The following is a 15,567-nucleotide window of genomic DNA, read 5'->3' on the forward strand; positions in this document are numbered from 1 at the left end:
ACAGAAAATAATACCAGTATCAACATGGTCACGTGACTATTACCTTAGTAAAAAATACACTTACATTAAATGTGTGTGTCTATCTATCATAAGCCATCATTACTTACCTACAGAAGATATGCTCACATCCGCCTAAGCACACAGGCTCCCTCAGAATATTAGTGCTGTTTGAAGAAAGAAAAATAATCAAGACTTAGGTCACTGTTAAACATTTTTTACCCAACATTTCACAAGTCCAAGACCCAACACTACTGTACTTGTTTCTCAAAACATAAGATATTAAGGTCATATTCATTTGAAAGGCTGTAACTCCCTGATTAAATATTGTATCATCACACATCTGCTGAATTCAAATAGCAACTACCAAACTCAGGACAAACTGTAACACTTTTTATAATGCATATGCTGTGAAATCATAGAAAGAAGCAACTTTGCTCAGTATCTCTTTCAAGTAAAACCAACCACTGGCCACTTCTTTCAATTCATGATTCAAAGTGTAGACCATAAATCTCAAAATGAGACTCACAAATAGAATGACTATACAGTGAACTGTCCAAATGAAAATACTTCTGAGAGTAAAGGGTAGTGATAACTGGATAGAATAGCAGGTGGAAACCAAGACTGTCATAGAAAATAGGGCATCTGGTCCCCTTGACCATAAAAATTTATGGTTTCCCATTAACAAAAAAAAAATTGCTTTCCAGTTGTTGTCAAGTAGACATCTATTTTTTACAGATGTCTTTTCAGAATTGCAGCTATTCTTTCTATTTACAGGAAATTGTTTTATTCTTTAAAGCAACTGGGAATAGGAATCATCAGGTTGGCAGTCTGCAGAAAATTAAGTATCCCCAGCATTGTCCATCAAAAAACACCTGCTAAGTTTGATAATCCTAAGAAGGTAAAGCTACTTAACTAATAAACACAGATCAAGTCATTAAAGTCAGAGGGCGTAATGTGGCAAGAAAAAACAGAAGTAAAGCTTTTTAAAAATGAACTTTTTTTGGTTTATTACACTAACCCTAGGACCTTTAGGTATTTACATCATTATTATCCAATTATCTCTGCACACATCTCACATATCAATAAAAATAGTTTTCTACATTTCTTGAAAGATCAGATGCATCACACTGCACATTTTAATAGATATGAACATTAAAGTGAAATTGAGTTTTCAGCAAGAGTGCTAAAAACAGAGCACACCCACAATGTTATTCTCAAGATATTGAAAAATGGTGCTCACTGACATTATAAAACCCATCACTTTTTAAAAACTCAGAATATCTGATTCCTCTATCACACTACATAGAACATAGTGATAAAAATATGACTTGTGCCAGCAACTTCTGGCAATTCAGAAGATCTCTGCTGCAATGCTCATGCTAGTCCTATAATTTCTGTTCATTATTTGAGCTACAAAACCTAACCTCTGATCTCCGAATAAGTGTGTTAAACTCTACTTCATTACAAGCTCTGCTTCTGAGATATCAAAAGTGGTGTGACCAAAAGTCCTCTTATCATAATATCCCCCTTCTCTTTCACCCTGACCAAACCTCCACATTCAGATTGCTCTCCATCTGGAGAGACTTCCATTCAGTATTAGCTGCTTGGATTCCCTACCAACCCAGGCCACAGAGTTTTACATGCTTCAGCATCATCACCCTAATTCTACTAACCTCTCAGACACTCAAGAATGCCGATCTACAATGCTAGACAGGCCCCCCAGTCAGCTCTTTCTATGCCGGCACTCAGGCTCTGAATAACCACTATAAAAAGACAGAAATATATACAAACTTGTCTCTAAAACTCATCAGGTAGTTGTACCTCTACCAAAATGATGTAGATGTTCTGTGAGTAAACAAATGAATAGACTATTAAAGCAATGCCCAAGCTCTAAATCCCATTAAGCTTACTGAAGCCACCAGATTTATTCCTACTTCCCCACCCTCCAGGTTCAGAGTTGTCCTTGGATCCCATATCTTCTCTGATTTCTAAAAGAGTCTATTCACATGACTATAGCCACCTTTCATCTGCTGCTGCTGCTGCTGCTGCTAAGTCGCTTCAGTCGTGTCTGACTCTGTGCGACCCCATAGATGGCAGCCCACCAGGCTCCCCTGTCCCTGGGATTCTCCAGGCAAGAACACTGGAGTGGGTTGCCATTTCCTTCTCCAATACATGAAAGTGAAAAGTGAAAGTGAAGTTGCTCAGTTGTGTCGGACTCTTCGAGACCCCATGGACTGCAGCCTACCAGGCTCCTCCATCCATGGGATTTTCTAGGCAGAAGTACTGGAGTGGGGTGCCATTGCCATCTTCTAGCTGCATCTAAACATGCAAAGTTAATCTCTCCTGCAACATTAAAAAAAAAAAACCCTTTAGACCCCACCCTCCACTCTACCTTCCGCCCTACCTCTTCCCTTTCTTGTATAAGATCTTAAATAAAGAATCTGACCAGCAAATCCTTCCCTGGCTTCCCTGGTGGCTCAGAGGTTAAAGCGTCTGCCTCCAATGTGGGAGACCCGGGTTTGATCCCTAGGTCTGGAAGATCCCCTGGAGAAGGAAATGGTAACCCACTCCAGTATTCTTGCCTGGAGAATCCCACGGACGGAGAAGCCTAGTAGGCTACAGTCCATGGGGTCGCAAAGAGTTGGACACGACTGAGTGATTTCACTCCCACTTTCACTTTCACCAGCAAATCCAGGAGTCCCCAACCCTTTACAGCACCAGGGACTAGTTTTGTGGAGGGCAATTTTTCCATGCACTAGTCGGGGAGTGGGTGGGGTTTGGGGATGATTCAAGAGCATTACATTTATTGTGCATTTTATTTCTATTATTATTACATCAGCTGCATATCTGATCATCAGGCATTAGATCCTGGAGGTCGGGGACCCCTTAGCTAATCTGCCTTTTCTTCCTAGCTTTAACTCCCATCACTGTTCACACTGCTCACCAAAACATGTTTTGGTCCTCATTCTTCCCAACATTCCTGTGAAATAACATCAACTTCACCTTCTTTCCTGAAACCTTCCCTGAGTTTTAATTTTCTTAATTTGCTGAGTTCAATACTTCCTTAGCTGCTTCTTTTCCTATTTCTCAATGGAGGTGTACCCTCAGGATGCAGCCCACAGCCTTCTGGCTCTCTCTGCCAATACTTGACTCAATCACTTGATTCTATTTATAAACTTAAATTTCCTGCCTAAAATGACTCTGAATTTCTTGATCTACAGTTCTTACCCTTTACCCTAGCAACAAGATACTACTGTGCAATTAGCAATGAATCTAGTACTATGAATAACTGGTCAACTATAATAATTATTTTAATTAATGACCTTGAAAATATTTTTTATTGCTATTAATAAATGAGAAAAGACACTGGGAGAGTGAATGAAAAGTACATGCATGTATGAGTTAGGGCAAGGAGCAGGGAGAGGAGTGTTACAGCCAAAGCTGGGAGTAGTTCAAAAGAATTCTAATGGAAGAGCTCAAACAATAGATTCGCTACACAGAGGGTGACACTGATTTCTGTCAAAAGTGAGACTTTCTCAAATGTCTAGAGCTTCGCTGAGAAGATGCTCTGGAATAAAAGAATCCTTATTACAACCAGACGATACCTATCAAAATTTTAAATGTGCCAAACTTTAACTCAACTATTCTACTGCCAGAAATTTATTTTTCAGATAATCTCAGATGCTTCCAAAACTGAAACTTCAAAATAGTAAAGATATCTATCTAAATAAGACACCAAAAGCTTCCAGAGACTAAGATAAAATATTAGATATATATACATACATATTTTTTTAAAGAATTCAGAATAGCATAAGTCATCTCAAGGGAGACAATGGACATTAGGTCTTCACAGTGAATGACTAAAAATTATTTTGTACTTTGAATACGATATCCAGTCATCTTCCACAGTAGAAAGTTGATCACTGTAATCAGAAAAGTCATCTTTCAGAGTAGGAAGTTAGGGAATTAACAAATAATGTCCAAAACAGAAAAAAAAAATCTAGAACTAGCAATAGAAACACATTTGGTCATGTGGAAGTTAAAAGAATTAAGAGATGAAAGAGGCTGTACCTAGAGTACAGAACTCAAAGGTAATAGGAATGAGGCAAAAGAATGTTTCATTACAGTAGTACAGTCTTTGTCCCACTGATTTTGTCAACCGTGTTCAGGCATAATTTCAATTTAAAAGTTTTAAATGTAAAGACTCATGGACAAGGACATTCACGCTAGGCGAAGTCTTGTGTTTACATAACACAAGACTGGAAACTAAATTTCTACCAAGGAAATGGTTAAATAAATCATGATACATCTACCTGATCATTGGTTTCCTCTCATCTGGGGTACAAAGTGCTTATACAAATAGAGAACCACTTAAGGGACACACAAGTAATTGATCACAGTGGGTCCTTGAAGAAGGTTCAGACTTACTTGTCATTCATTTAACAAATATTGAATGACTGTATACTGTGTTATTTTAATTCTTTGGCATATACATGTATTACTTTCAGGTTTTAAAACCCAATTTTAAACAGTGCTTCACAATTTGGTTACTCCAAAGCAAAAACTGCTTTTATCACCCCTGTCAGTGTCTGTTAACATTTCTCCAACACCTTAAGTCCAATGCCAAGCCCAGGACTGCTCAGACTGTCCCCAGTCTAGAATATATCAACAGTTCTTCCTCTTCCAACACATTTTCCAAATACTCTCCAGGATGACAGAATAAAAGTGACACTAAACAAAGAAGCATAGAAACACTTGGAATTTTGTTTCCATACCATTCTCTTCTGCAGAATCTGGACCCCGCAGCAGACACGCACAGGACACAAAGCTGACTGCATTATACTCCTTCCTAGTGAAAGTGAAGTCCCTCAGTCATGTCCGACTCTGCGACCCCTTGGACTTGTAGCCCATCAGGCTCCTCCGTCCATGGGATTTTCCAGGCAAGAATACTGGAGTGGGTTGCCATTTCCTTCTCCAGGAGATCTTCCCGACCCAAGGATTGAACCCGGGTCTCCCACATTGTAGGCAGACGCTTTACCATCTGAGTCACCAGTGGCTTACTAATCTAGTTAGGTAGCTTTATAAGCCAAGTTAACATGTGTCTTAAGTACAAAATATTCTAAAGTTCCACACGTGGCATCAAGCGGGGGCTCTGGAAACCAATGCTGAAAACTAAGTATTCTATATTTTATCTTCCTTTTTTTTTTTTTTTTTTTAAGTCTCCAAATAGATCATAGTCCTACGGACAAGAAATCTTGACTTTCATTTTTTCTGAGCTCCCCAGCACACCATTACCTACCTAGCATGGTGCTATGTGATTTCAATAAATCCTTAGTGAATGAATCAAGCAGAAGACTACATACAAAAATGCATTTATATTAGCAATTCTATTTTATCCTCACCCTGTATTTTGTCTGATACACAGGGGAAAAAGTCCAGAGGAATAAGAAAATACATTTGCATGGTAACAGGATTTCTGCACCTTGAAAATTCAGCTACTTTACTTTTTTCCATCTGCCATCATACTTTTGTTACTTTACATGTAGTTGATTTAGAAAGACCTGTAATCAGAGGATTATAACTAAGTGAAGAAATAAGTAGGGAAAACAGACTTTTTTTTTTTTAAGGTCTTACTGACAGAAAATTTTCTTTGCAAAGAAGAAAAAGAAAGTAAATTCAGTTGCGATCACAATACTGAGGCAGACCTATTTCTAAACTGAAATGGTCCCTAAATTTCCATGAGATATCAACTGCTATTTAGTATTAGGCAAGATAGCTACTGGGCTTCCCTGGTGGCTCAGTGGTAAAGAATCCGCCTGACAAGTAGGAGACTTGGGTTCAATCCCTGGGTCCGGAAGATGCCCTGGAGGAGAAAATAGCAACCTACTCCAGCATTCTTGCCTGGGAAATTTCATGGACAGAGGAGCCTGGAGGGCTACAGTCAATGGGGTCACAAAAGAGCTGGACCTGATTTAGCTGATTTAGACAGCTACTACAGTGCTCATGCATTTCAGAAAATCCCCATGCTATTTTTAAGCGTGGACCAACACACTTACCAAAATGCAGAGGCTCACCAAGTTAATTAAACAATCTGGGTTTTTTTCTTAAGGGGAAAAAATAAAATTGTTAGCAAATAAAGGAATATGGACAATGACAGGAAAGCATATTACTTTGCACAGTTATTCTGTATGTCAGATTCAAGTAAATCACAGGGAAAAATAATAATTTGTGTCTAATTATTCAGTTCAGTTGCTCAGTTGTGTCCGACTCTTTGTGGCCCCATGGACTATAGCACACCAGACCTCCGGGTCCATCACCAACTCCCGGAGCTTACTCACACTCATGTCCACTGAGTTGGTGATACCACCCAACCATCTCATCCTCTGTTGTCCCCTTCTCCCGCCTTCAATCTTTCCCAGCATCAAGGTCTTTTCAAATGAGTCAGTTCTTCGCATCAGGTGGCCAAAGTATTGGAGTTTCAGCTTCAACATCAGTCCTTCCAATGAATATTCAGGACTGATTTCCTTTAGGATGGACATGGACAGATTGGATCTCCTTGCAGTCCAAGGGACTCTCAAGAGTCTTCTCCAACACCACAGTTCAAAAGCATCAATTCTTCAGCACTCAGCTTTCTTTACAGTCCAACTGTCACATCCATATATGACTACTGGAAAAACCACAGCTTTGACTAGATAGACCTTTGCTGGCAAAGTAATGTCTCTGCTTTTTAATATGCTGTCTAGGTTGGTCTTAACTTTTCTTCCAAGGAGCAAGCATCTTTTAATTTCATGGCTCCAGTCACCATCTACAGTGATTCTGGAGCCCCCCAAAATAAAGTCTCTCCCCCCAACAGTTTCCATTGTTTCACCATCTATTTGCCATGAAGTGATGGGACCGGATGCCATGATCTTTGTTTACTGAATGCTGAGCTTCAAGCCAACTTTTTCACTCTCCTCTTTCACTTTCATCAAGAGACTCTTCAGTTCTTAACTTTCTGCCATAAGTGTGTGTCATCTGCATATCTAATTATTTAGTGTCAATAAATATTGAATAAATCAATGAGTCAAACATCAAAGGGGTTAATAGAATTCTATACCATAATGTCTTAACAGAATAGAATCTACTATTATGAGACAGATAAGCCACAGAGAATATCATGTATATCCAACTCAAATAGTTTCAGTTATTTTGTCTTCCCATATATTCCCTTCCTATCAAAACAAAACAGTATCTAAAACTGCTGATACTCCTGTTCGTAAAGTATCACTTCCCCTACCAGGTGGCTCAGACGGTAAAGCATCTGCCTATAATGCGGGAGACCCAGATTCAATTCCTGGGTCGGGAAGATCTCCTGGAGAAGGAAATGGCAACCCCAGTATTCTTGCCTAGAAAATCCCATGGACAGAGGAGCCTGGTAGGCTACAGTCCGTGGGGTTGCAAAGAGTCGGACACGACTGAGCGACTTCACTTCACTTCACTTCTTTCCCCTACTTGATGTTTAAATACTGAGTTTCAAGGCTTAGACACAGGCATTCACCTTTGATAGATGAACTATTCCTGCCACATCAGTAAACAAGAATCACAGTCATCAGCGATTTCAACCCTGAATGTCTGAGCCTGAAGGGCAACCAGGAAGGAAAACAATACCTCCAACCCAGCAGTCAGTAGCCTGCAGCCACTCCCTACAGCGAGCCCAGAGGCTACTGGCCCCAAATAGCTGAGATGCCTCTGAAAGGAAAGACTTCAGTGAGCCCAGACTTGCATCTTCCCATACATAGAAAAGTGCTAAATTCCTTAACCTGAGATATCTGGTTTTAATTCACAAAAATACTTCTAATATTCAGACTACCCGCCTTTTGTTGCAAACTTCTGTGTAAACTGACTCCTCCCAGCCCCCAAGCAATTCTCTCAGGGTTACCTGACCTGCCGTCTCCTGTGCTTGTCCTGTGCTTGAAGTCCTAAAAATTCCCACCGAATAAAACAAAACTCTCAAATTCTAGGTTGTGACTATTTTTTAAGTCGACATTTTTATACCCTCTTTCCCACTTACTTCCAGGAGTATGTTTTCAATTGCCATGTATTTGCTGGTAACTTTCAAATTTGCACTCTGAGCCTGAAACTCCTCAGGCCCAGACCTGCATAACAGTAACTTTACTTGCAAGACCATCTCCTCTGCTACAGAGGTCAGTAACTAAAAGGTGCTCAATGTGTCTGGTAAGTTTCCTCAGCAGCCCTATATAACACCAGGTCTGTGTAGCCTGTTACAGGACTGTGCATGTCCTGGTTCTAGCTCTAAATCCCTAGGGGGAAGACCTGCACCTTTACATCTGCCCTGAAGCCTTGTTGTTGTTGTTTTGTTCAGTTGCTAACTCCTGTCCAGCTCTTTGCAACCTCCTGGGACTGCAGCACGCCAGGCTTCCCTGTCCATCACCAACTCCCTCAAACCCATGTCCATCGAGTCTGTTATGCCATCCAACCATCTTATACTCTGTTGTCCTCTTCTCCTTCTGCCCTCAATCTTTCCCAGCATCAGGGTCTTTTCCAATGATTGAGCTCTTTGGATCAGATGGCCAAAGTATTGGAGCTTCAGCATCAGTCCTCCCAATGAATATTCAGGACTGACTTCCTTTAGGATTGACTGGTTTGATCTCCCTGCAGTCCAAGGGACTCTCAAGAGTCTTCTCCAGCACCACAATTCAAAAGCATCAATTCTTCAGCTTTCAGCCTTCCTTATGGTCCAACTCTCACATCTGTACATGACCACTGGAAAAACCATAGCTTTGACTATACAGACCTTTGTCAGCAAAGTAATGTCTCTGCTTTTTAACATGCTGTCTAAGTTTGTCACAGCTTTTCTTCCAAGGAGCAAGCATCTTTTAATTTCGTAAGTGCAGTCACCATCTGCAGTGATTTGGGTGCCCAAGAAAATAAAGTCTGTCCTTGTCTTCCATTGTTTCCCCATCTATTTGCCATGAAATGATGGGACCAGATGTGATGATGAAGCCTTAGTCACTGTTTATTATGGGTAATTATCCCCCAGGAACCTATGGAGGATTCCTGGCATTTCAAATGGACTAACCAGGTCTTCCGGTACTTCCACCTGCAATGTAATCTTAACCTAGATGCTTTAATATCTTAATTTAACAAACACTTAGAAACTATATGTCCAACACTGTGGCTGCAAATGTGAACCTACCCGTATGAAATGTGTAGTATAACTGAAAGAGAAAAGTGCCAATCAAAGAAATCAAAATACCACAGAAGTAAATAAATCCCACAATTTGGAGGACATGGTACAATGGTTTGTGCCTTTTTCTATGTGTATATCCAACTTAACTAAAAAGTTTTAAATGATATTTTGTATCCAAAACATGCTAATAATTCCAGAATCTGAGAACAGAAAAGAGTTTGAAAAATCAAGTCATCCCTTTCCCTCATTTTACTTATGAGGAGGCCAGAGTTCAGGGAAAGTTACACAGGCTGCTCTCCTTAGGGAGTAACAATGCTTCTAATCTAGGATCTGACCTTGTCTTAACTCTGCCCACCTGACTCACTCCCTTGATATTCTATTTACTTTTCAGCATATTTTCATTTGCTATAATCTTCTATCCGCTCCACCTATAAAAATCTATCTAAACCCAATTCAAAAGCCCAGGAAGCTTTCCTCCATTAGCCCCACACAAGTACTCATTTCTGCATCCCCTAATTTACCCTGGATTGTGTGTTAGGTAAGGTAAGGTAAGGTAAGGTAAGTCACTTCAGATGTGATTGTGTGTTAGGGTAACACATTTCACCTCTTACAGCTCAAGATACCCTCCTTGAGGGTGGAAAGCCTCAGGGCGTCAGAACACACAGGTAGTGCCTCAGCAGTTGCTCATTGTCCTAACTATGAAGGCAAGAATCATCCCAACAAAGGATCAATGGCCTGTAAAAACGCCTCTGAACAATCAGAACTAATGAAGAAAGACAAATTCCTGATGCTGGCATCGGGAATTCTATCCTTTATTTTACAAGCATCAGTATAGCAATTCAAACAGAACACACACTGCTCTGAGTACCTTATAAATATTAACTCATTTAATTTCCTTAACAAACTTACAAAGTAAAAACTACTAACTCATCTCACAGATGAAGAAAAGGAAACATATAAAGATGAAATAATTTGTCCAAAATCGCTGAGCCAGGATTTGAAGCCAGGATCCAAAATCCATTCTCTTAACCACTAAGCTATGCAACTTCAAAACAATGTCAATCACCTTTACTATTAGTAAAATGACCAGAGGTAATTTAGAAAAATAAAATCGCCTATCTTAAAAAACACGAAACTACATTTTTACTTTTTACTAAAAGTTGATTTAAAAAAATCATTAGATTAAGGATCTACAGTACAACACAGAGAATATTCAATATCAATGGTTTATGGTAATAAACCATAATGGAAAATATGAAAAAAATGTGCATATATGATAACTGAATCACTTTGCTGTACACCAGACACTAACACTACGCTGTAAATCAACTACACTTCAATTTTTTTAAAAGTCACTAGAATTCCAAGTTAAAATTGTGGTAGATGCTAAACTCCAACCCCCACCAATAAACTATATCAAGAGGTATCTTATTATTTTAACTCACAAAATAGTGTCAAATGACACCTGGGCTTTCACACTACATTTCCTAATTCCTGCTTTCTTTAGGAACACATTATTCTCATGCTTTCTGTCAGCCCCTCAAATGACAGTCTTCCTGTTGCATTTTTCCAAATCTTTACATAGCTACTATTTGGTTTCGAGGCAGGCACTTAACACAAATGTCACATCTGGCCTCTTGAACAATTTCATCAGCTTTGCCTTGAAGTCATACTCATGTTAAAGGTCAAGAAAGGATGCCCTGCAATGTAGCCAATCCACCCTCACCCACCAGTAATGCCGGTTCTCCAAAAGAGATAATGTTCTACACAGGACAGGTGACAGCTGGGAACGGGAGATGGATAACAGCTGCAAGCTGAATGTGAGGGTAATTGGGGTAATCACTAGCCCACTGAGCAAAACTGTGAAGCTCTATAAAAAGGACATACTGACATACAATTGCAGATAATGTGACTTTGTTTTGAATGATGCCTAGCAAAAGCAAGAAACAGGGCATCCTGAGTTGCTCCTTTCAAGCTATGATACAGCCACTAGGCAAAGCATTAAGTGGGAAGACTGGGCTGGTTTTCTCCCATACTTTACTCGCCACTGCTACTGCTACTGCTAAGTTGCTTCAGTCATGTCCGACTCTGTGCGACCCCATAGACAGCAGCCCACCAAGCTCCTCCGTCCCTGGGATTCTCCAGGCAAGAACACCGGAGTGGGTTGCCATTTCCTTCTCCAATGCAGAAAATTGAAAAGTGAAAGTGAAGTCGCTCAGTTGTGTCTACTCTTAGCGACCCCATAGACTGCAGCCTACCGGGCTCCTCCATCCATGGGATTTTCCAGGCAAGACAGACAATGTCAAATGTGCAGTGACAGGAAGAGGAACATCAATCATTTCTAAACTCTAAACCCCATTTGACACTAAATTTTCCATCAAAAAGGATTTTTTAACCTTAAGATGTTTTAAAATAGTTTTGCAAACTATTGCCTATGCACCAAATCAAGCCTGTTTTTGTACAGCCTTTGAGCTAAGAATTTATGTTTTTAAGGGTTGTAAAAAACAAAAGAACAGTGTGTGGCCAGCAAAGCCTTAAATATATACCATATGACCCTTAGAGAGTTTGCAGAGCCCTATGTTAAAATAAGCACAAAAGGAATAGCTAAGATTTAGTTAATCCATCAGTCGTTCACATATTAATTTTGTGTTTTCAATCACTGGAGTTAAATATTATTAACCATGCAGAATGAGTTGTATTAAAAGTCTGGACCTAGTTACTGATGTCTACTTTCAGTCTTTTTTGGCTCTTATTGTTTGCTCACTTTAGTAAAACTGGAAAAATAATGGTAGGGTACAAAACTAAAACTGGCTTTATTAGATTTCAGGACAACCAATAGATTATTCCTATAGATTACCTCTTTTGTCCACCTTCCTCCCAAACCATTCAGCAAGCAGACTGTATTTTTGTATTTTTATAAGACACTTGTAGGACTTTCCTGATGTCCAGTGGTTAAGCATCTGCCTTGCAATGCAGGGAATGTGGTTCCATCCCTGGTTGGGTAGCTAAGATCCCACAAGTTTTGCAGCAACTAAGCCCACAAGTGACTCAACTACTGACCCCATGTGCCACCAAGGAAAGATCTCCCATAACAAAACGAAAAAAGAAAAAGGTCCCACATGAAGCGACTAAGACCGAATGTAGCCAAAAAAAAAAAAAAAAGGCAACTACTGTCAATCACTTGTTCTATGATAATCACCACAATGGCCACCCCAACAGTTGGAACTCTGTCTAGTGAAGCAACATGCTGCTACACTCGCGCCTTCCATACTGAAATGTACCATCTGAATGTCTAACTTTCATTGACTTTTAAAGGTGTGACTACAGTTGCTTCTGTTTTAACAGCCGGCAGAGCCGGTTTGTTTGAAATTTTTTATTCTCAGATGGATGACCTGTGAGCTATGGGAAAATACACACAATCAGAATGTCTTCATATACAAACATGCCACTTTTCTAGAGTGTCACGATGTCATTTCATCACGTTTTAAAGTTTTTGTAAAACAAAATGTAAGTACAAAACTGACAGTTAAGTCCTTTCAGTTTGAAAAAGTTGCTATATTACTTATGCTTTCTGTACAACTAAGTTCTCCAAGTTGGAAATCACAGTGAGAAAACAAAGTCCAAAAAAGAAATATGACAGAACAGTCACAAGCAGAGAGAAAAGTTGCCAGAGTGATAGTGATGCAGAAATGCTGAGCTGTGCACGCAGCAGGGGCTCAATAAATGATTTTTGAGCAGGAAAAGTGACATAAACCCTTTTCTGGTTTTATAAACCTTCTTGACCTCTATATTAGGAGAAGCTACAGGAAAAGGAGAAGCAAGGAGTACCAGTCATAAAAATGATGGAATGAAAACCTTGAAATGAAAGGATTCCCATGGTGTCTAACAGTATGAAGGAAAACAAGCAAAAGTTAATAACACACAGCATCTCTAGGAGCTGGAATCCCAAGCCACACAGTCTTTGATCAAACCAAGGAAATGTGGAATTGAATGCGCAATTGGCAGTGTCCATTACACTGGCATCTTCCAGTCAATTCCCAACAAGGGTACCCAAAACTCCCCCTCCCCAAATAAGGCTGCGGCGGAGAACTCATCAAAGGAGCCAGTTCAGCAAAGTGACTGCTGCTTTATATTTAGCGGGCCTCTTCAAACATTACAGCCCTGGGACTAAGGTTCTGAAATTAACCTGGACACAAGAACCAGGGGCAAGGTGACCAGTGCAGATGCCTCAGCCCAACAGATTCAAACTCTGGAGGCGGGAACTGGGATCCTCCTCTTTAGCCACACCTCTAGACTCTTTTGCCCGCTAAAGTTCAAAAACTACCATCTTAGATGGTGTTTGGTGCAACTGAAAGGCAGAAAGTCGCCCGGAAAGGATTGAATGGGGGCCAGACTGGGGAGAACGAACACCAGATCCCTGTTGCTGTTCAGTCGTTAAGTCACGTGGAACTCTTTGCGACCCCCTAAACTGCAGCAGGCCAGATCCCTGGGCAGGTATTAACATACTCGCCCGCCCAAATAGGGGGCGGGAAGGGGAGCGGGAATGAAAGGAGGAAATCGGAGGCTTGAGGAGACCCCTGGCCGCGCCGCGGCCCTCCCGGCAAGCCCCCTCGAGAGTCGGTCTTTACCAGCGTGAGCAGCGCAGCAGCTTCTCCAGCCGGTCAAGCGCGGCGCGGCTGTGGGCCCAGGCCCCGCGACCGGCCGGCTTCATGGCGGGCGCGGGATGAGGCTGGTTCCCGGAGCGGACCCTCGGCTGCCGGTTCCCCTGCATCGCCCCGGCCTCGCGGGGTAGGCTCCTCCGAAGGCAGAAGGCTGAAAGAACTCGGGCAGCCTCCGAGACACCGGACACCGGAGACCTGACTCCTCGACCCAAGCCCAAGCAGTTCCTACGTCTGGGCCAGAGGGACGCCTAGGGGGCGGGGCGCGCGGGTGGGCGGGGCGCGCGGGGTGGGCGGAGCAAGGCCGAAACGCGCCAAAAGCCAGGGCACGCTAGCTGGTGGGGCGGGGCCTAAGCAGGGGGAGCGGCCGCCGCAGGACCCTTGTGTGGCGGGAAAGGGGGCGGGGCCACAGGCCATCAGGAGGTATAAATGCAAAAAAACTGAGAAGATTCTAAGGAACTTTAACTGAATTTAATCAATGGAAAGTCACAAGCCGAGAAGTTTTAAGTATTATCTATGTTACTCGCTCAGTCGTATCTAACTCTTTGCAACCCCCGTGGACTGTAGCCCGCCAGGCTCCTCTGTCCATGGAATTTATCAGGCAAGATAACTGGAGTGGGTTGCCATGCCCTCCTCCAGGGGATCTTCCGGACCCAGGGATGGAACCTGGGTCTCCTCATTGGCAGGCGAATTCTTTACCGTCTGAGCCACCAGGGAAGCCCTATAAGGAGCGCTATTTCGACAGTTGCTTTGTTTGGGAAAGCTTTGCTGTGACACTGAAGATGCCACTCTTGATTCCTAAGAAAGTATCTTTTTTTTCTTTCCCTACTTCCTCTTCCACCCCCACCCCAGGCTTATCTGTGATCGCCGTACATACAGAGGGGCTTAGCGGTGGTTCAGAGGGTAAAGCGTCCACCCGCAATGCGAGAGACCTGGGTTCGAATTCCGGGTCAGGAAGATCCCCTAGAGAAGGAAATAGCTACCCACTCCAGTACTCTTGCCTGGAAAATTCCACGGACAGAGGAGCCTGTTAGGCTACGGTCCATGGGATTGCACAGAGTTGCATACGACTAAGCAACTTCACTTAGATATACACAGACACTAACTACTACTCACCCCTTCACCCCGCCCCCATCCACTCCACTGCCAAATCTTTGCATTTTTCCCCCCAACTTACTCCCAAATTTTACCATTTCTGTCTTCACAACAGGTCCAGTTGTATCATTTTAGCCTAGATTTTCCCCATCACCTTCTAGCTGATTCCCCCGTGTCCCCCCAAGTCCCCTTCAATCTTTACACTGCAACTGTCTAAAACATTCCCAAATAAACCCATGGTTAGTAGAACTGGAAGGAGAAAACTGAAGATTTTAACTGACCTATGATAGCATGAGAAACTAAGCACATATTATATATATAAATATACACACATTTGAATATATATAAATTATGTGCTTAGTCACTCAGTCCTGTCTGACTCTTTGCATCCCCATGGATTGTAGCCCACCAGGCTCCTCTGTCCATAGGATTCTCCAGGCAAGAATACTGGAGTGGGTAGCCAGGCCCTCCCCCAGGGGATCTTCCCAACCCAGGAATCGGACCCAGGTCTCCCACATTGAAGGTGGATTCTTTACTGTCTGAGCCACCAGGGAAGCCATATAAAGTATATGTAAATATATATTATTCATATGTTTCTGTTTATATATAAGTATATATTTACAT

General features: G+C 41.7%; 1 protein-coding gene across 1 annotated transcript in view; it reads right to left on the reverse strand.

Annotated features, from left to right (window-relative positions):
• Positions 1–14,096, reverse strand: part of BARD1 (BRCA1 associated RING domain 1) — a 92,682-nt gene extending 78,586 nt beyond the window's left edge. The window contains exons 1-2 of the mRNA XM_070771756.1: positions 13,819–14,096; positions 108–164 (exon numbers count right to left, since the gene is read on the reverse strand). Of these exons, the coding sequence (XP_070627857.1) occupies positions 108–164; positions 13,819–13,961 (200 nt within the window). The 5' untranslated portion in view covers positions 13,962–14,096. The remainder of the gene's footprint in view (positions 1–107; positions 165–13,818) is intronic.
• Positions 14,097–15,567: the final 1,471 nt, after the last annotated feature.

The sequence above is a fragment of the Bos indicus genome, chromosome 2 (assembly GCF_029378745.1).
Source record: "Bos indicus isolate NIAB-ARS_2022 breed Sahiwal x Tharparkar chromosome 2, NIAB-ARS_B.indTharparkar_mat_pri_1.0, whole genome shotgun sequence".
NCBI lineage: Eukaryota > Metazoa > Chordata > Mammalia > Artiodactyla > Bovidae > Bos > Bos indicus.